This window comes from Oreochromis aureus, linkage group 18, assembly GCF_013358895.1.
Source record: "Oreochromis aureus strain Israel breed Guangdong linkage group 18, ZZ_aureus, whole genome shotgun sequence".
Lineage (NCBI taxonomy): Eukaryota > Metazoa > Chordata > Actinopteri > Cichliformes > Cichlidae > Oreochromis > Oreochromis aureus.
Window position 1 is genome coordinate 24,609,351 of NC_052959.1, and position 21,851 is coordinate 24,631,201.

General features: G+C 38.7%; 2 protein-coding genes across 2 annotated transcripts; one reads left to right on the forward strand and one right to left on the reverse strand.

The window, feature by feature from the left end:
- Positions 1-102: 102 nt before the first annotated feature.
- rab12 (RAB12, member RAS oncogene family) lies at positions 103-10,892 on the reverse strand. Its single transcript, XM_031731039.2, has 6 exons — positions 10,506-10,892; positions 9,313-9,373; positions 5,745-5,883; positions 5,269-5,358; positions 4,656-4,760; positions 103-3,195 (listed from the first exon to the last, which is right to left on the reverse strand). The coding sequence occupies exons 1-6, from the start codon at positions 10,732-10,734 to the stop codon at positions 3,088-3,090; spliced, it is 732 nt and encodes a 243-aa protein (XP_031586899.1). The 5' UTR covers positions 10,735-10,892; the 3' UTR covers positions 103-3,087.
- A 2,916-nt stretch (positions 10,893-13,808) lies between these two features.
- Positions 13,809-21,247, forward strand: napgb (N-ethylmaleimide-sensitive factor attachment protein, gamma b). Its single transcript, XM_031731037.2, has 12 exons — positions 13,809-13,988; positions 14,174-14,241; positions 14,350-14,434; positions 16,010-16,027; positions 16,113-16,143; positions 16,249-16,358; positions 17,270-17,336; positions 17,418-17,488; positions 17,698-17,776; positions 18,089-18,168; positions 18,396-18,525; positions 20,162-21,247. Exons 1-12 carry the CDS (start codon positions 13,933-13,935, stop codon positions 20,300-20,302), a joined length of 936 nt encoding a protein of 311 aa, XP_031586897.1. The 5' UTR covers positions 13,809-13,932; the 3' UTR covers positions 20,303-21,247.
- Positions 21,248-21,851: the final 604 nt, after the last annotated feature.

Here is a 21,851-nt window from a genome sequence, read left to right on the forward strand (position 1 = left end):
TTAAATAAAACATCACTTTTTATAGCATCTTGGATGACATTTGGAAGTTCCCAGACCCAAAATTTAACAGAACAGAGATAGTCAAATAAATCAAGACCATAATCTGGTAATAAATATAGACATCTTTAATTGTATTTCATTAGTTCAAGAATGCCACAAGTTATAAATACCATAAATCTGCTTTAAACATGCCAAAACCTCTCAAAAACAGGTTTAATACAAAGTACAGTCTTCCATCTTAAAAGATATACATTTCAAACAAAAGCACTTTTTTAATGTATATTTTAAACAGTGAGTAGTAAAGTAAGGCTTGGGCTATTAAAACAGAGACCACAGGGTTAGTGCGAAATGCAAAAAGTCAAAGGAAGAGGGACAAATCAAATGTTTCCTTCCAAAAAACTCAAGAAATCCTCACCTAACGTTTCAAAACACAACCTTTAAAACTCCAAATTTTCTGATAATTTGTATTCAAAGGTCGTTTTGCTGGCTGATGATCTTATTGCAAGATGTGCTTGGATGACGGAGACGGTGTCATTAGCAAAGGCATCGCATTTTCAACATCTCCGTTTTGGGATGAACGTTTTCATTTGTTAGAATGCATAATGTGCCATTTTATTACCACAAAAGCTCGACTTTAACATAAAAATTCAATCTAAAAACAACAACAAAACAAGAAAAAATTAACTAAAGTCATTCCTTTTGAATCGGTTCATTTGAGCAGTTTTCCTCACCCTCAGACTCGAGCTTTTACTGCAACATCAAATGAAACACAAACACAGCGCTACACTTGAAGTCATTTAGGAAACAAAGATGGAAGAATTAAAGTGGACCTATTATGCTTCTCCACATCTCAATCAGTCACATTGTGGTGATGCTTGCTCACAAATTGAACTGACTCAAAATTTTAAATCAGTGTATGTGCAATGAGTCAAGTTTAGGCTTCAGACTGCTCTGAATATTCACTTTCAGACAGTTTAAAAAAAAAAAAAAAAAAAACAGTTTTATTGCTGAGATTTGAATGTGACCAGACCAATGAAATGCAATATCTTGTTTATGAGATATTACACAGAAACTTCACCCATCTGACATTCAAGCCTTGTGATTGTGATGAGCAACCAATCAGAATATTTTGGATTAAAGCAGGGGTGTCAAACATGCAGCCTGAGGCCCAGAATCGGCCAGGCAAAGACTCCCATCCAGCCCAATGGACGGCTTTGGAACATCTTAAGGTTCCTATGAAGGTTTCTATGATTTGAATGAATAAATTATGTTTTTTCTGTAATTTTACATATTTATTTATTTATGCTGACAGATTTCATCCACTTACTGCAAAATGTCTTCATCGTGTAGAAACTCTGTGATGTACTGTTGACACTTGTTTTTCTTAGATTAAATGGCATTAAAGGTGTAGTTAAACATCTTTACACTGATGGAGAGAGGAGTTTTGCTGGTCAGGCACAGTTCAAACCAAAGTGGGCAGTATGTGGCCCACCTTGTAAAATTAGTTTGACATCCCAGGCTCAAAGTGAGGGGCATGGGAGCTTAAACAACTTGTTTCAGATGATGGATTAATGGAGGGTCTTCACTGAAGCCCAGTATAAGTGAATGATGCTAAGCTACTCTAGTAGAGTCCAAGAATACAAATATGAAAATAGCATAATAGGTCCCCTTTAAAGCATTTAATCATACACAGGAAGGCTTAGATTATATGCACTGCCTAGTATTTCTGAAAATGTGGGAGTAACAGATAATCCACACACTGGTCCGTAACAAACTGCCAAATCAAAATCAAAAGAAAAAAAAATGCAAATGACCATTTTAAGCATTTTTTTTTAAAGAACTCAAAGCAAATGGAGCTGCTAGCACAACAGATAGGAACCGACCAAAGATTCCTGAGTCATTCAAATACTAATCAAACCTTCCTGCACTTTTCCCTCCAAAAGGGAAACACGTGTTTTTGTCTCTAACCTGTATCTGAATTCAAAGGAAAAGACAAAGCACAAATATTAGTAACAAAAACACAACAAAGGCTGACCCATATGCCAGTGTACTATCTTCTCTGATATACCGGCCACAAACACAGGGAGAATTCCCTTGTACAAAGACGAATCCCTCAAAGACTACACTACCCATCTCTCCTTGTGTCCCGATCGGGTGTGGAAGAGTTCGGAGCGGCAGTGCCGAGGCCAGATCGATCTTTATTAGTGCTAAACTACAAGTCGTGTACTTTCCTTTTCTGCATGTCAGCTTAACTAGTGAAGATGGATTGTAGTGCAAAACATTACAATTTATACACATTTGAAACGAGCCGTTCCAGCCATTTTAATACTATTAAGGCAAAGCAATATAAACTGATATGATATCACCACCACACAACCCCTGCTGCTGGCCACAACCACCTGCACCACGTCCAGTCATTACAGAAACACACTATATTTACACCGTGTGCTTTTGTTTACCTTGAGCCACTTTGAAACCATACATATTAACGAGCACACAAAAGTACACTAAAACTATGTACCTGCAGCCTCAAGAGTCTAAACTAAGCAGGGAAGCCGTGAGATGTTGTCATCCCTTTTCTGTGAGCTAGTAAATGCAGAGATAACAGACCCAACTCAGACAATGTTAAACTTGGCGTGATGATAAAGGACTACCGGAAGCATCAACTTGTAAGGCCCTCAGTAATCGCCCTCCTCAAAAACAAAGCAAAAAAAAAAAAAGTGCAACTGCTACCAGAGGACTCTCTACCTGGAAGGCACCTGCGGGGCACAACTAGCCTAACCATCTGAGCAATGAGGTAGTCTGGGTCAAATGTTGACAAAAAGGTGGAAGGAAGTGGGTGATTCATCAGGCCTAAGTGTTAGTGTGAAGCAGGTCATAGTGTACAGTTACAAAACAGGAGAATAATCAAAGGAAGATAACACTGCTTGTTTAAAGAGTCCATGCATTTCAGCAGCAGTCACCGATTCCAAAGTGCTGCTGTGTGCTGCCCCACAGTGGCCAGATTGGTACTCTGCATGTGTGAGCTCTGTGTGTGTATGTTTGTGTGTGTGCGCGCATAGGTAGGGTGGGGGACCACTCCGACTCTCAGCAACAGCGCATGCGAGGAGGGGGCAACTCCGGTGGCACTTCCGGTTCAGGCTGCAGAGACAGGACGCTGTTGGAAAGCTCCTTGTTGGTAACTTCCAGAGGCATCTGTTGGATCACAGACAAAGTGACATCAGCAGCCGCCAAACAGAGTGTGACAAGCAACACCGTCAACAGATAGATTAAAACTAAAAAAAAAAGACTAAAGTAATAAACCAATAAGATGGAAAAGAATCAGATTTCTTTGATAATTTTCCTGTGACTGTATGAGGCAAGTTTTTAAACAGCTCTTCCATCATCTAAGTAGGCGAAACAAGGCAAAAAGCAAACACGTGACAAGACAAATGTCAATTCAAATTTAATAGGCCACTAAGTGAAGGGTGCGTTTACACAAGTCACTCCCACACATGTCCTGCAGCACCTAGCTTTAATGGACACTGAACAGCTGCAAACACAGACAAGTGATCACTCATGTTACAGTTCTCTGAAGTAGAGGTAATATGCAAATGCATATTTGGTGCTTTGTAGCATCTCTGCAGCAGAGTATGTATATAGGTAGTGTGTTTAAAAAAAAAACAAAACTGGCAGACATGCAGATGTGTGCAGAGTGATCTGATTTTGTAATGTGGACCTGAGCGGACTCCCACATACGTACATAAGTGGAAAATATCACACCCGCATAAAAATGAGAACACATATATCAAGCGCAGTCAGTCTTCAATGTTCCCATTCCCCAGTACAAAGTCTACATGATGCCCAGTTGAATCAATAATGAGAACAGCACAGATAATAAACCGGCGATTTGGAGTGGACGTCACGTGTAATGACTCCTGCACTTTCTACCCAGGCAGCATCCTCTCCTGAACCTCACAGAATACTTCCAGCAGAGAGATCGCATTTGAAGCAAATCATCTCCTGCTGTGTGCTACGATTGAAAAAGGGCACCTTCGCAAACATTAAGACATGAAGGCATGATTTTATGGACACTATCTGGAGTTCATGTGTGAAAACAGTTGGTTTGGTTCAGATCAAACAAATTTTGGATGTGTTCCATGCACTTTGGTTCCAAGCACACTGCGGTGTAGCCTTTTTGGTGTATTAATGCACAACTGAGAAAGCAGATATAATATTAGTATGAATGGAAGAGCTGAAAAACAATAAAATCAATGTGATGATGTCAACTGTCAAGATAGTCATCTGTATCTGAAGATATGAAATATGTTTAATGAGTTAATGTAAATCACTTAGACTCAAAACCATCAAAATAGATGTATCATTTTTACACTACTTGACTTAGCTGATAAATTACTTCTGTATGATAGAAAAGAAATAAGTATTTCAGTAGTGAATGTCCTGCTATCAGTCACCAGAATCGGAGCCCCTCTACATGAGTTTGGTTACGCTATACGATGACATCACCAAAAATGTGTAGTAAATGTTTTACGTGTTGATCTACATGACTTCACGTTTACCCGTCTACTTTCATTCATAAAAACTCAGAGTGAACCAAAATGAACCAAACAATGGATACATTGTGTAAAATGTATTTCAGGCACATTTAACCTTACCTTGCTAAGAATGTCGTCCACAAGCTTCAGGAAGATTTCATCCACATTAAAATTATCCTTCGCACTGGCTTCGCAGAAGCGCATTCCACTTATTCGAGAGGCAAACTATAAAACAAGTGAAATAAAACGAGCTTGGGGTTAGTGTCGGCATGGAAACCCAAACTCAATCCACAGGAGCAGAAATTAAACCGGAGAAAGCTCCAAACACTCTTCACACACTTGATTCACTGGCATATTATTAATTCAGTTTTTAGTGTGAAGTACTTACCTTTCAAACAATGTGCATTACTGATGTTTTGTTCTTTTTTGTTATCAGTGCATTTACTGTTTGGCCTGTTTTATCTAATTTTAGATGCTTAGACTATTCAGATTTGTAAAACACTGGTGGCTGCCAGTACAACCCCTCAGCGTCCTGGTAGTTCCACCAGTGGTATCAATTTCAAAATCTTATGTCACCTTTTTCTCAAGTTATTGGACTCACAAATTTGTATGTCCAGCCCCCATGCCCGGCTGGACAATGACAGTAACCCTATTAGCCTTTTGCAGCTGACGGGTAAAACCTGAAGGTGTGGTGCAGTAATAAGACCGTGAAGGACTTTGCTGTTGAACCCACCCTCTCTCCTTGCTGCCTGGAGATGATGCGATCAGTCTCACAGTCCAGCTTGTTCCCGACCAGCAGAAGCTCTGCTTCCTCTGAGGCATACTGATGGAAACCAGAACAGAGCAGACACAAGTCAGGAAATCACCAGCCTACTGTCTCACAAAAGTCTAATCAGATTACTGCAGTTAAATCTTCATCATATCACAGACAGGAAAATTCACAGTAAAAGACACATAGTCCCACACATGGATTTTCAAATACTTATAGTATTATTCAGCACAAATGAGGGGCAACACCAAGGCCTAGTTTTTGATCAGTCCCAGTTTGAATTTGTCCCCTTTATAGAAAAAGGCAGAACTGTAGGATAAATATCATGGAATAAATGGATAAACTAAATTCATGTTTCATTTTATAAGAGAAATGGGTGGAGCTCTAATAAAAAGAAAGAAAAACATACACATGTCCTGACATTTTGGACTTTAGTTTACCTTGTCAATCATTTTCATCCACTTGGGAAGGTCCTCAAAGGTCTCCTGTTTTGTGATATCATACACAAGCACAATTCCCTTGGCTCCTCTGTAGTATGCTGACGTGATGCTGTTGAACCTCTCCTGGCCTGCGGTGTCCCTGAAAGAGATCACACATTATAAAAACTCAATCATGTGAGAACAGAGTAACCCATAGTTTTTTGATTGTGTTTTCCATTAATTAAATCTGATTAATAGGTAACTGTTTTTAAAGACAATGCATAAAAGTGTATGAACATGTAATTTCTGTGGTAATTCAGCAGAAATGTTACATCATAAATTAGTATAAGAATTTGTCATTTATTGAAATAGTAGACATACTATTGGTTTTAAAACACTGAATCACTGTCTAAAGCTTCACATCGTCATCTATTAAACTAAACAGAAAAACACACCACTGAAGAGTTTTGTTCCAAAATGACACTTTTAGACTTTGAAAGAAGATGAGATAAAGTCAACATTTAAACTGTAGCAATATTAGCTATTACGGGTTATTAAATCCGCACACACTTTATAATGACTGTGTTGCATTTTGGAAGGCAACTCTTCAGTTTCATATTTAATTTGAAATATGACCACACTCGGCTGATCATCCGAGTCTGGACTGGCAGCATGACGAGCAGTTTGAGCCACACTCACAGTGCAGTGTTACTGTACTTCCAGCCAGATAGTCTCTCCCTTTCCCCCTGTGAGTCACAGTCAGGCTTATGAGCAGAAGAGCAGACAGAGACAGCAGCACAATGGCAGGGTTAGGTAAGGTTGGGCGCGGCAGTGTTGGAGCTTGATGTGAGCAGTGCAACATGAGAAACATACACACAGTGATACTCCTCGTCTGACAGGTGGAGGACAGGCAGAGGTGTGAAGGGAGGATGTGCTGCGGTGATGGTGGATGGGAGCAAGACAGATATGTATGGAAATAAGAGATAGAGCTCCCACATTTTAACCAAGCATCGTCACACGCTTGCATGTAATAAGTCTGTAACTGAAGCAGCTCTTCAGCTGTTGGACACCAAGTGTTTTCAAAATGAAATTAGAGCCTAACTGAAGTCACAAGACGGCAACAGGATAACAGTATCAAATAACATCTTGTCACTAATCGACTGGGATATGAGACAATATGAGACTGATTTAAGATTTCACTGCATACATCTGTGATTTCTGCAAAGAGCACATTACATTTAGCCATTTAGTGCGAGTATTAAGCTGCAACAGCACAGTATGTAACATTTGTAAAGTCACTGTATGGTTAAAGCTAATTATTCACTGATACTAAACACAGTCTAATATGTACCACTAACTGACTGATAATGCTATTACCAATTATTTTATTAACAAACAGGGATGTAACAAACCTCCAGATGTATAGTTTTGGTTCATGCTTCAGTTTTCCTTTAGAGCAGATAAACAACAAAAAGCTGGAATAACCACTAACCTCAGAACTCCACCACGAAGCAGGATTTGGTGCTTAAGTGACTTCAGGCTTAACCCTGGGTTTTCAGTTTTACATCGCCATGGTAACTAATACATCTACACGTACGCACACGTGACCTGCGCCATAGTAGATCACGTCCAAGACAAAAGGTCAGCATAAAACCTAGCGACCAAGCAATCGTCTGGAAAAGCCCTTGCACCTCAGTGTGCAGATAGTAAGAGGATCTACAGTTTTTATTCAGAATACACAGATGCTTACAGATACTTTTAGTCCTCGCTCGTTTGCTTGCTTCCATTTACCGTTATTCTAAGCCTGAAGCCTCGTAATATTAACTTTACATGCAATTTGCATTTTTCCCTAATATCGTAGTTTGGTTTTCTGTTTTTTTTAACACATTGGAATATAATATGACTGTCATTCTCTGGGTTGGCCATATGAAGCCAATTTGTTTTTTCCTTGTGAATACAGTCAGTTTGACTGGAAAACCCAGAGTTGACTTGTCAAGTTGATAACAACCCCGGTGGATTGCCTGTGTTAGGGTACGATACAATTTTGCAGGCATTTTCATTACGTGAGGAAAAAAAGGTCTTCTGCTACAGTAAGCCCAAATATTATAAAAACCTAATGAAGTGTAGTCTGCATTACATTTCTTATATTATTAGTACCAGGATCTGTGGATAAAAATATTTTAATCTGGGTATGTCACCAAGGAGCTTCATCAGAAAATATTTTGAACACATAAGGTCATGCTGTCCTTACTAACCACAAAGAGCTGCTAGTGTACTGGCCAAGGTGAGACCTCACTGACGTCACTCTCAACCACTGATAATAAAGTACACTCATTGCAACCCACTGATGGGGTATGGATAGAATCACTACTATGCTAAGAATAGCATTTGCTCTGTTTTGGTTTTTACCATTTTAACCACACAACTATTATAACATTTTAATTAGGAGGAGGAAGGCGTACTAAGGTTCTAAGCATTTTTTCATCCCCTGTGTGTTTATAGGCCACTAGTGCATGTCATTAACTTTTTGTCTACTCTCCTCTGTAGTTGGTGTTAACTCTTGACTATTGTGCATGGTCTTTCTTTGCCTTCTTTTACCCTTTACCCCTAGATTGGTGATAGTAGATGACCCTGAGCTCCTGTTAAAAGGGAGGTTTTTTTCCCTCCCACCATCAACAAGTGCTTGGTTAATAGGGGATCATTTAAAAGATAGTCTCACTACCTTACAATATAACATTGAAACAACTGTGGTTCCTAGTTGGTGCTACATAAAATAAACTGAAATAAATTGAGAAAAGAAGATTGTCGGTACTGGAAAATACTTTATTTGCTTCTGTTGATGCATTTCCAACCTGGCTACCGTGTACCCCGCCTCTCACCCTATGATAGCTGGTATAGGGTCCAGCCCTCTAAATAGGATAAGTTAAAACAGGGATGCATGGATGGTTGTTTTGTGGGGTAGTGCAGGAACAGATCATGCAGGAGCTTTGACAAACGACACCCACTCAGTGTAAATTCACAAGACAATTTCCTGCTTTATTCTCACATGGTCTCTCAGTTCTCCTAGGTCAGATCTGACAGATTCAGACACGACTCCACCGAGTCTTGACTACATAATTTCACAGCTCATAGGTGCAACCTTTAGGAAAGTAGAACCGTTTAATGTTTTTAGATAGCCAAGTTAGGTCAAATGCATTCACACAAATTTAGTAGTAACTGCTTAGTTGTTAGGCAAAAAGAGCACACCAGCACCTCCAGATACTCAAGATATCAGTAAAGAAATAGTGATGAGATATTCCTAGTAACAACAGCAGTACCTGATATAAACAAGCAATCTGAAACCTCAGACAGCATGGTGAGTAATAATGATGTTGTTTACATGATGATGTTTAAAAGTAAGATTCCCATTGGAGACACTGGAAATCTGTACAAAATCATGTTGACATGGAGAAACATGCAAAAAACACAGCTGGAATACACCCAGTAAGCCAAACAGCAGCTTTTGTTAGTGAAGCCTGCATGCTGATAGGACGGACAGAGAGACAGAGGACATGCAACAGGCAGGAAAGTAAAGGAACTGGTCACTTACCATATCTGTAGTCTAATCTTCTTCCCTCTCAACTCAACCGTCTTGATTTTGAAGTCAACTCCTATGAGGGAACCAAAACATGTGAACAGAGGCAAATATAAGCAATTCCTTTGTTGCTTTGCCTTTATGTTTAGCTAAATAGCTAACACGGTATCCAGTAAACATATTTTTAAGTTCAAGACTCTGCCCACAAGTTCTAGTGTTAGTAGATTTAATAGATGTGGAGGACTCACTGAGTCAGCCACAAAACAATACAAGCCACATTGCATCACCCAGCTCGTCTGAGGCAACTTTTTCAGACAGGCTGGGAGACTGTAAAACTATTCCCTCTGTGGTACCTAATCAAAGAAGCATGTTATTAGTGACACATCTCACACAATTTATGAGCTGTGTCAGGGAATGACAGGGCACAAAATGGAGCTCTGCTATAGCAGCTGCTTCTGTTAGACTATTTTGGGACTGGACACTATGGCTGGCTGCCGGACTGGTCATAGGACTGTTTACCCAGCTGAATGTATAAACAGATCTCATGTATATTTTTAATCTGCAAACATGACTGGCAATCTCGTGTTCAGTAAGTAAACATACCAGTGGTCAAATAATCAAATAATTAAAGAATGTGTTTTTATGTAGAAATATGCAACATGTTAGTTCTCTGTGTAGAGATACATCAGTAAAATCAAGGTGGTATTGGATAAGACTACTTCCTGGTTAACATAACCAAAACAGGCTAACTAGAAGTAAACAGTAATTCAGACCCATAATACCTATAATATAATATTCTGCAAATATTATCAGAACAGTAATAAAGTACAATTATTCATTCGTATTTAATTAATAAAAACGCTGTCCTTTAGCAGAAGTCTAAAATCTCTACATGCAAACGTTAAAAAAAGCATAAGGAAACCTAGTTCATGTGATTGAAGTCAAAGGAAATGCTATTGTTACTTCAGTCACCATGGTCAACTGGCTAAGATACTGTTATCAACATACCTAGCGGGCTACAGCTAGCATTAGAAATAAAGTTTAGTCGCTATGCCAGTGAACTTGGAAGATTTATGGTCACTGGGCGCACCCCACAGTAGTTTAAGCATTTCTCCTCGAGTATTTAGCCGGAGCCGTTCTACATATTTTAGCTGATTAAATGAAAAGTTGTCAAAAAAACTAAACCTTTTAATGCCTTCTGTCCTCACCTACGGTTGACTTGCAAGCTTCGCAGAAAGTGTCGTCGGTAAATCTTTCCATGAGACTTGTTTTACCAACACCACGAGAGCCAATAATGATAATCTGAAGTTTGAAATCAGCGGGTCTGGGAGGCATCTTCCTGCGGCGTGACTGAGCCCCCAGAGCGGGGGACGAGTTCGCGGAGCCCCCGCCGCCACCGCCGGCGGCCCTCCGTGGAATATCATACCTCGGATCCATTAGTAATCCCACATTTGTGACTATAAGACGAACAGACAAATAACCCTAACCGGTTATAGAAGCAACACAACCCGGTATCTCTAACTTTCTTTTGTCTCTGATGAAGTTTGCGAAAGTTTGTCAGTGGCAGACAGTTGTTGTTGTTCAGCCATTAGAGACCGGGGCCACCGTGATGTCATTTCCGCTTCCGGTGGCTATGATTTCCATTTTTATACATTTTTTAAAATTATAAACAGAGACCGTTTAATCACTTGTAATCAGAATGAATTACTTTTACATGTTTTTTTGATTTATTAAACGTTTTCAATAAAAAAGGAACCAAATATTAGGCCTGCATGTAGAGAGACCTACTAGGTCTGCATGTTACAAAGAATGGGATCTTGAATAAGAGTTCTGGTAAAAAAACAACAACAAAAAAACAAAAAAACAAAAACAGGGCACATTCTCTTATAATGTCAATTATAAGAGGATGTCAATTATATCAATTATAAGATTTCAGTGCATAATCTGGTCCTTATTAGGTCTTACAATTGGGTAAATAAAGCCTCAGAAGAATTACAAAACATGACATATTATACAGTGTAATTATTTATTTAACAAAAATTAAGTCAAAATATAGAGGTTACATGGTAAAAATAAATACACCCTCCCTTCCCCCAAAAGAATTAAGAGGGTAAGTAGAGGTCAGATCCTGGTAATTAAGTGCCCTTGATTATTTAATCACCAGCAACTTCTGAGCATTTCTATAAAAGACGTTTTGGCAGTTTGCTAGTCTGGAGCATTCGGGTGTGTGTTAACACAATGCCAAGAAGGAAATACATCAGCATTGATCTTACAGAAACAATTGTTGCTTCCCATCAGTCTTGAAAAGGTTCTAAGTCCATATGAATTTCACTGAATTCCATCATTCTACACCGAGAAAGATTATTAACAAGTGGAAAACATTGATATCAGTTGCCAGTTTGTATTCCGAGTGGATGTCCAAGCAAATTAAGCACAGGCTCTGGGACTTTGCAAAAAAGTAAAAACAAGAACTACAAATTTCACAGACCTCAGTAAGCATGTTCAATGTTAAAAGTTCATGACAGTACAATTAGAAACAGACTGAACCAGTATGGCTTGTTTGGAAAGTTTGCCAGGAAAAAGCCTCTTTTCTCTAAAATGAAGACAGCACGGCATTGGTTTGGAAAATGGCCTCAGAATAAACCACGAGACTTCTTGTGGCATGTCTGGCAAAACCAAACACAGCATATCAGCACAAACACCTCACACCAAATGTTAGCACGGCTGCAGATTGGGCTTGTTTCATAACCACAGGACCTGGACTCCTTGCAGTCATTGAGTTGATTGTGAACTCCTCTGTATACCAAAGTTTTCTGAAGTCAGTTGTGAAGCCATCTGTCTGACTGAAATTGGTCATGCAACTGGAGAGTGAGCCCAACATATAACACAAAAGAAAATAATAAAGGTGTTGCAATGTCACAGTCAAAGTCTGGAATTCAATCTGATCACAGTTTTTCAATGAGACCTTAAGAGAGCTGTGAATAAAATGATGCCCCGCAAACCTTTATTATTGCTTCAAACTATTGCTATAAAAGGTGCTACTGAATTATGGGGTGCATTCAGTTTTTCACACACTGTTTCTACGTTTACTTAAATAATGGCACAATGTAATACATCATGTTTTGTTGTTCAATTCAAGCTGTATTCATTTAAACTTAAGACCTACCAATGACTAATTCATTTTTTTGCAATATCCTGACATGTAAAACCTTAGAAAAGGGGGCGGATATACTTTCTTTTCACCATGAAAAAAAAAACGTTTTCTTTTTGTATCACAACTGAGATTCTTGATCCCTTTAAAGCCCCTGTAGGTAAATTTGTGATATGTACAAGTTTTATTTGACTTGAGGTTGCAGTCCAACAAACAGGACTGTGAATATCCAATGTAAGTGTGAAGAATCAATGCAAGTTGTCCTGTTTTCTCACAGTCATATAAAGCTCTCAGGAATTCTGCTCAAGTGTATTTGATTTAATGTTTGGCAAGGAAAAAACAGTAAAGACCACAAGGGAAAGTGCAGTTTGACAAAGAGAACAAAAGAGCACTGTCCTATAAAGTTTGACGTAGCTCTCATAAGCATGGCAAACTGACTATCTGGTGCTTTGCCAATGGTATTAACATGTACGGGTTCCATACATTCACTCCACACACATCTGGAAAATGTTAAAGAGGCCCACTATGTCAAGTTGCTATAGCCTCCTGCGCCTTCACTTGTCCTCAGCTACGAAAAAATAACAAAAAAAAAAGTACAGAACCAGTATGTGATTGCAAATTTCTGAATGAATACAAGATACTTAAATAAATACACTGTGAACTGAAGATAATCAATGGGCCCACGCCCTGACTTAACAGTGCCTATTCGCTCCCTGATGGAAAGTTATAGAATTAGCTGTGGGTGGTTTTTTTTGTTGTGCCTGCAACCTTACCAAACACTGGTGGTGTCATGGTGTTCTGTTAGACCTGTTAGTCATGGAGGGTTAAGTTACGGCCCTTGCAGTCCTGCATTAATTTAGCACTCTATTTTTCTTTATATTTACAAAACATATTATCAGCAAACATTAGACTGAAGCTTTGTGAAACTCCTGGAATTTGAAACCACACTGCAGACTCCCACGTCACCAGACTTTCTTGTGATTGCTTCCAAATTCATAATCCAGACTTTGAGCAAAGGCTGTTGTTGTTTTAAACTGAGCTTATAAATGAGTTGGTTTTAAAGCGAGGGCCTGAAAATTACATTGTTTGTAAACCCTAGACAGTAAACACCTAAACCTTGGGATGGGAATTAAAGCTGAAAGTCTGCACTTAAATCACACCTTGATCGTTTCATTTAAAAATCCACAGTGGTGGTGAACAGAGGGGAAATTGCCAAAAAATGTGCCATTATGGATCTGATTGTATAGTTTTTCATTTAAAAAACAACAAGCAAATTCTTTAGCTGCATTACAGTACTAGAGCCAGATTTTCGCATTCCCTGCTGTTGTTTTTTTTTTTTTGTCCAATGCGGCATCCGTAACTTGCGACAGCTGGTGACGTTGCGGCTGAGGAGGAGTTCCTGGTAATCCAAACATCGACGAAGCAACATCTATAGTCGTTTATCAATAACATATTCCTCATAACCGAGTTGATCGATCAACATCATGGCTGCTCAGAAGATAAACGAAGCGCACGAGCACATAGCTAAAGCGGAGAAATGGTGAGCGAGGACAAAAACGATTATTTCCTGCTCTGTAGTTTTACTACTCACGTTAGCTAGCTGTAAGGCCACTGTGTATTTTCTGTTGAAAGGTTATGCGACATAAAGTGACTTTATGGTTATTTATCCATCGCACTATAGTTGTATTATTCGTTTATTATTTGTTCCTCGTGGTGTGTTTACAGCTTAAAAACGAGTCTGACAAAGTGGAAGCCTGACTTTGACAGTGCTGCATCAGAATACGCCAAAGCAGGTAAAATACGAAACGACACTAGTGCTTAAAACTGGAGTGGGTTTTTTTTATCTATATATTAAAAATATATAATTTCACAGTGAGCTAACCTCTGTGCTTTGTTTCTAGCTGTGTGCTTCAAGAATGCCAAGCAGTATGAACAAGCAAAGGATGCTTATCTGAAGGAAGCTGAGTACCACACAGAAAACAAAACGTATCCTTTCCCGATCAAAGGAAAGGCACAAGTCTGCATATATTCTGTGCAATCGCTAGCCACTTTGTTAGCTGCTCTTTAAAGCAAACCTTTAATCAGCCAATCAGACAACAGAAACACAAAGCGTGCAGGCAGTGTGGGGTGTAACCGTTTTTAACCCTGCACCCTGGATCCTGTAATAGCTTGGTCCAGGGTACCTGCTTATCGCAGATTTAACAGTGTACCATAGTTATTCTCACTAGGGGTGTAAAAACTCTAAAACCAAGACCAGAAAGACTCTGGCACAAACATACACAATGTATTATAATTCTGTCATTCCATACTGTGAGACCCACGTGGAGATATTGCATAGAAATATTGAAATGTCATCAGTTTATAATGAAAGAATTAAGTGACAAGATTTGTGGCAAACTGATTATTTTCCCATATGTATTATTTTCCCAAATCTTAGTTTTCCTCTCAAGGAAAACTAAGATTTGAGCTAAAACCCTGCCATCAAACCCTGGTAAAATAAATCTGGCTTTGAAGAATTGTTACACCCCTGATTCTGATGAGTTTTCATTTCATGAGCACTTTATACGTTGGCATGGATTCATCTTGCCTTGTGTCAAAAATCGAAGGAGGTCTTAATCCAACAGAGCACCTCTGGGACGAAGTTGAACAGTAGAATCACATTTGTAAGGTGCTGCCCAGAAATTTGTAACAACTGTAATCCTGCTGCGTCTCCAAGGACCCAAACCTCTGAGGAAGATTTCTAGCAACTTGTTGATTTTTGCTAAGAAGAATTAAAGCAGCTTAGAAGACTAAATGGGCTCCATTGTGGCTCGAACTATCTGTAACTAAATCAGTGGCTGCAGATTGTTTGTAATTTTCAAGAACAAATGTCAAACATGAGAATTAGCGTTCTTTCATATATGATTGTTTCTGATATGCATTTGTGTTTTAGACAAACAAAGATGATACTTTAGACTGTGGGAAGTTTGTATCAGGGGTTTAACATTTTATTAATGGAGAATGTAATCTGATTTATTGGTAAGCCATATTTTTTTATTATTATAACCTTTATTTAACCAGGAAAAATAATCCCATTGAGATTAAGAATCTCTTTTTCAAGGGAGTCCTGGCCAAGAGGCGACAACACGTTAAAAATTACAAAGTTACATACATATTGTAAAATAACAATTACATTTTAAACAACAATTTTCTCTGACTCTCTCAATCTAGACTTAAAAGCATTTAATGAAATAAGATCTGCTATCTTCCAATCTTTTTGCATCTTGTTCCATGTGGATGGGGCAGCATAAATAAAAGCCCTCTTTCCCAGTTCGGTTCTGGCAAATGGAACATTAAGCAACAAAAGATCGCTTGAACGCAAGCTATAGGAAACAGTGCTTTTCCGTGTGAGCAGATCACAAATGTAAGTGGGCATTAGACCAAGCAGGGCCTTATAAATAAAGATGCACCAGTGAGCAAATCTCCTGGAGGACAACGAGATTTGCTATATAGATTTGCATATATTTGTTAGTATGACACAGTTTCACTCTTGTTTGGCTGTTTCCTTAGCTTGTCCTTCAGGCTTTTTCATGCTGCAAAGTAAGTATCATGCTTAATAACCTGTAATATTGAAGTGGCTGCAAACATGGAAACACCTGTTTGACTCAAACTCTTCTTTCCTCAGGGCTATTGAACAGGCTGGTATGATGATGAAGGTGAGTGCAGCCACTCTAAAACCACACAGTGATGTCATAATAAAGCAGATAGAGATAATGATTCAGTAGCACAATTGTAACTCTGCTGTGTTTGCACTGCATCAGGAACAAAAGAAAATGCCAGAGGCCATCCAGTACATAGAGAAAGCCTGCATGATGTACATGGAGAACGGGACACCGGACACTGCTGCCATGGCTCTGGACCGGGCTGGAAAGTAAAAATAATACTTTAATTTACTCTGCTGATCAGTGCTGACTTTGTAAGCACATTTTTCACTGGAATGGAGATATGAATGTATGTGATAAACACCTTTCAGAAGTCTGCCCGATAACTGATTAATGAGAAAGTCTTATTTATATGCACCATACATTCACTGCCAAAGTACAAGTTTTGTAGCTATTGGATGAATAGGTTTGTTGGGTTCTTTAGTAATTAAAAAGATGCAAGAACAGGATAATTGTAGCATTATATTTATGCCCACAGCTAACTAAAAGCTACATTTTCACTGTGATAAAGTGCTGCAGAAGTTTAAGGAACTCTTAATTCTAATTCTGTAGCTCAGCCGTTCCCAGACTTAAGACAGAGCCTTACCATTTTAAAATATGAACGTTTTCTATGAATCACCCAAACCTTTAATCACACTATCACAAGTGTTTTCTTTTTTGTGTTTTAATTTATTCATTTGAGCTTCTGCATTAACAGCTTTATTTCTGCGACCATCTTCATGTTAGTTTTTTTTCTACTATTGATTGTTCAAGATCAAAATAGGTCAGAAAATTAATCATCTAATTTTGAAATTTCACGATATTGCTTTATTCATTCTATTTTTTTTTTATTTCTAAATATCTAATGGCAGTAAATAATATAAAATTGATTTATTGTAAATGACTTCATTGCCCACCTGCAGTTCCTTGGCAGTCCACCTGGGGGCTACGGCTCACATTTTGGGAATCGATATTCCCAAAATGTAATATTTGTTTATTTACCATGATGCATATTCATGTCCTTTTTATTATACTAAAAGGTAGCTTTTTATTCTCAGAAACTGACTTTCAATTCTAATAGAAATACTCCGACCGACTCAGGAGTGTTTCTTGTTTACTAAAACACGTTTTTCCTCCTCAGACTGATAGAGCCTATAAACCTGGAGAAAGCTGTGGACTTGTATCAGAAGGCAGCAGGTGTATTTGAGGTATGGATATCAACAAAGATTTAATAATTTAGCTTTTTGGGGGGGTTTTCAGCTGTTTTATCCTTTTCGTGTGTTTTGTAGAATGAGGATCGCCTACGTCAGGCAGTAGAACTGCTGGGAAAAGCCTCCAGACTTCTGGTCAGGTTAAAAAGGTAAAGGGAAAAAGTGTGGATGGGATGTTAACACTCATCTTTGGTTTTACACATATATATTACCAAGGATCAGATATGGTAACCTTGAAGGCTGGGCTTGGTAAATGAATTTCCTTTGGTTTCTCTTCTTGCCTGTTTGATATCTTTCATGTCAGTGATGTGTTTGTAAACCTGCTCCTCATCAGCCTTTTTCTGGCCTTTCTAACCAGGCTGGACGAAGCAGCAGTCGCCCTGCAGAAAGAGAAGAACATGTACAAAGAGATCGAGAACTTCCCGATGTGTTTCAAGGTGGCTCAGCCGTTTGTTTTTATATCATTTACATCTTTTTTGCACAGTTTATCAGCAGTGCAACAATCAGGTTTCCATTGTAGGCAATGTTGTGTCTTAATCTGGTTTATCTTCTCTGTCTTTAAGTCAATCCCGTTTTTAAGCCAACTTTCTTTTCATTGTCTGCTCCTCATTAAGCAGTGGTTTGAAGAGCAGGCGGGTGGGACAGCAGTGCTCATAGCCAGCACTGTGCACCTGAAATGATCATATAAGAGATTTCCTTTTTTAATTTTTTTTATATCATTCAAATGATGTTTTTTTTTTCTTCCTTAGAAAACAACTGCTCAAGTACTGGTTCATCTTCACAGAGGCGACTATGTAGCAGCTGATAAATGTGTCAGAGAAAGTTACAGGTAAGCTAATTCACCTACGCTTCATTGCCATCTATATTATGAAATTACAAGAGGCTAAAGTCTCCTTGAGCCAGCCTGGCAGGAAAATATTCCGCATCCTCATCAAAACATCAAAGAACAGAGAAAGAACCGGCTCGCTTCTTACTTTGTTTGACCCTTGATGTCACATTCATGGTGTAACGCTGCTGCCACTTACACTGAAGATGGTTACACTTTATCTCCTCCAGTCTGCCTGGCTATAGTGGAAGCGAAGATTGTGTTGCCATGGAGACGTTACTTCAGGGCTATGATGAGCAGGATGAGGACCAGGTCTATCGTGTGTGTAACTCACCTCTGCTGAAGTACATGGACAATGACGTGAGTACCAAGGTTTCATTGTTGTAGTTTCTCAGTGGTTTGTGGTTATGGTAGACTTCTGGCCCCAATGCAGCGACGTCTGACATGTTAGCTAAGTTTCCAGAACAGTAGGCGTATCATTCATCCGTCCGTCCGTCTGTCTGTCTATATTTTTTTTATTTATTTTTTTTGCTGAATGCCAAAATAACATCAAGATAATTCAAACAATAAAAACTAATTTTAGCCATTGTATTCATGATTGCAGGTTTTTCTCTGTTACCTTAGATGTAGAATTAATAGCCTTTACAGAGTAAGGTGGAAGATAATGAATGCCCTCAGCTATCACTGTCCCACACAGTGTGTTAACTATCTGTAAAGCAATCCAAGACTTAAGACCTGTCTTAAGGCTGAAAATTCCCCCCCACACCACACATGAGTTGGTGCCCTGGATCCAGATGAGTTGGAGAAAGTTTCTTTGAGAACATCAAGATGGTGTCCAGTTTTTCTTATTTCAATTTAACATGTTTCTGTAAAAAGATGACACAAAATGTCGAATTTTGACCTATGTGCTACTGTGAAGGGTGCTTCCAGTAATTCCTTCTACCAGATCCAGGGTTATTACTACTGTGTCACATCTACTCTGTAAATACAGAATACCCGCAAATCTCTCTGAAAACCTATGCCATAACTGGAGGGGCACCCCCCTTTGAAATGTACTGTAACTACACACTGGGTCAACGCAGACTGCAGCAGCTGTGATTGAACCATTCAGTTTGAATGATTCAAGCTACTTCTGCTGCTATAGTTTGAATCAGCACGAAGAGAGAAACCCCGCCACCAGGTGGTGTTTTGGTGGTGAAATTGCAGAATAGGGGAGCCACGAGTACAGCACACAAGTATAAATGCTCTCACCTCCTTGGAAGAGTTCATTATATTAATGCTTCATTTAACATACTTAATACTTTATCAGCTTTAGTTAACAACTTCAAACCAACTTTTAGCTCACTGTTGTAACCTTTCATCCAATACTTTTGGTTGCTTCTTCATACTCCAACAGCTACTCAGTGTTTCAAGATATATTTCCGCTCTTTAGCCATTCTGTAAGGCAGACATTTTAGCTGTCTTTGTAGTATTTTAGGCTTTAGTTTAGTTGTTTAAGGTATTCGTTTATTCACTTTTGGATTGTTAGCTATCTATTTGAAATGTAGTCTGTTTCTACATTCTAACCGTCCATCTCTTACTTTTAATGAACCTTTCTACTCAAATCTGAACAGGTCAGAAATATTTCTAATGAAACTTCTGTATTTTAGAAGATTAAAGATGCAGCAGGAACAGCTGTCATGGTCCAGGTGGGATTGACATTATTATCCATCTTAGGTGATGTTAAAATCACCTAAGATGAAAATAAATCCTTTCAGTGTGGACTTAAATGTTATATACTGACAACTTCATTAGGACTGTGTTGATTTGTTGTGGATGGATTAGATTAACAGCTGTCATTAGATTTTGATTTAAACGATGCCATACTCCAACGATGCCAAAGGAGAAAATGTGTTTATGGGTTTTGTTATTCGTTTTAAAACAGCTGATTAAAGCATAAATATTGAGGGGCTTTAAATCTGACGACTAATGACACTCCCCCCGCCCCCCCTCACAGTATGCCAAACTGGCCATTTCCTTGAGGGTACCTGGAGGAGGAGGAAAGAAGAAGAAGGCTGCTGCTGCTCCACAGGGTGGTGCTAGTGGGGCACCAGCTCCAGAGGAAGAGGAGGATGACTATGAAGGCGGGCTGTGTTAGCCTTCAGCCTCCAGAGCACCGACTCTACCCATCTGCTGCCACCAGTACACCCTCTCTGTATGACTTAAACAACCTCTGAGCTCTGAAATCCTGACGGGTGGCTTTCTGATCTTAAATGTGCAAAAAAAGTATAAGAAAAAATACATTTTAAAACCCCAAACCGTTCAGTAGGTGTTGGCGTCAACCTGAGTTTGAACAGCCTTTTATTTTGTGTAATCTCTCGAGGTGGATCCTCAGCCTGCTGTATGTACATGTTCTATTATTTCTCGTCTCTTGTGAAGCTGTAAATTTTGCTGTTATTGTTTGTGGGTAGAGTGTAAAATTACTATAGGTATATTCAAATCAGACAAAGACTTGATCAGTGTATAGGTGTTTATTTGTACAGAGTTAATTTATTCAGTATTCATGACTACAGCCTGAAAATGTTACTGGAGCAATATGCAATCAGATTGTTATAATGCATGTTTGCAATAACGGAATGATTAAATCAAATCAAATCTATGATAAATCTGTCGATATTAAAGCTTAAGAATGGGTCACACTGTCATCTTCAGCATCAGCTCTCTCTATTTTTTGTGAGTATTTTAAAAATAAGACATAATGCAGCTTGTAGCCAGCTGTAGACTGTTTTCCTGTCTACCTCCAGCTCTGTGTTACCTTATAATAAAATAGTCATGGCTGTGTCTTTATTTCTTAATTTCCTCTAAAATTAAAGATAGTATACTAATAAAAAGGGGACCATTCATTGAAGATTTCAGGGCTGTAAATGTGAAAAGCCCACTATAAGTACAATATCACCTAAATGCCAATAATATAAAACAATATCACTACTAAAGGGATTGTTTACATTTTTTAATTTGTGCTGTTGCTGACTTATTGTATATTCCTCAAAGTCATATCTTCAAACTTTGCACATGCATCAATAAACATTTCCGTTATGTGGCATTTTATGGTCTCTGTACATTTTCTTAAATGAGTTAGCAAACAGATTTTCCATATCAGCGAGTCTAACGGCGGCTGCAGATGTCTGCACCAAAATGGCTCACAGACATGTAATGACTGTGTAGCTTCCTAAGACCTATTTATCTTTGATGAGGCTAATGCTTTCTCCCTGTTAAGCGATATTTAATGTATACCCATTCATGCTCTTTTTGTGATGCCTCTCATACTGAATGACTCCAGTGCATCTGTGCATTAGGTGGATCAAAGCTGGACTTGAGTGGAAAACAAATTAGCAGAAAAAAGTAAGAAGTTGTTTCATGTGTGGGTTATTAGTCCAGAACAGTGCAAGTCTTGTGCATCGGACTTGAAAAATATTCTTAATTAAATTGAACTTTCATCACGATATGACTTCCTTAGTAAGTTTTGAGCTGATATACAGGTTCACAATTTAATGATTAAATACCGCTGACAAGTCTTTTTTTCTAGGGTTTAGTCTTTTTAGTTTCTAGGTCTTTATATTTTCAATCAAGTTCACCCTCCTTCCTCCAAATTATGGATTCCAAAGGTGTTAAGACCTTATGAGATGAGGCAAAACCTCAAATTTAAA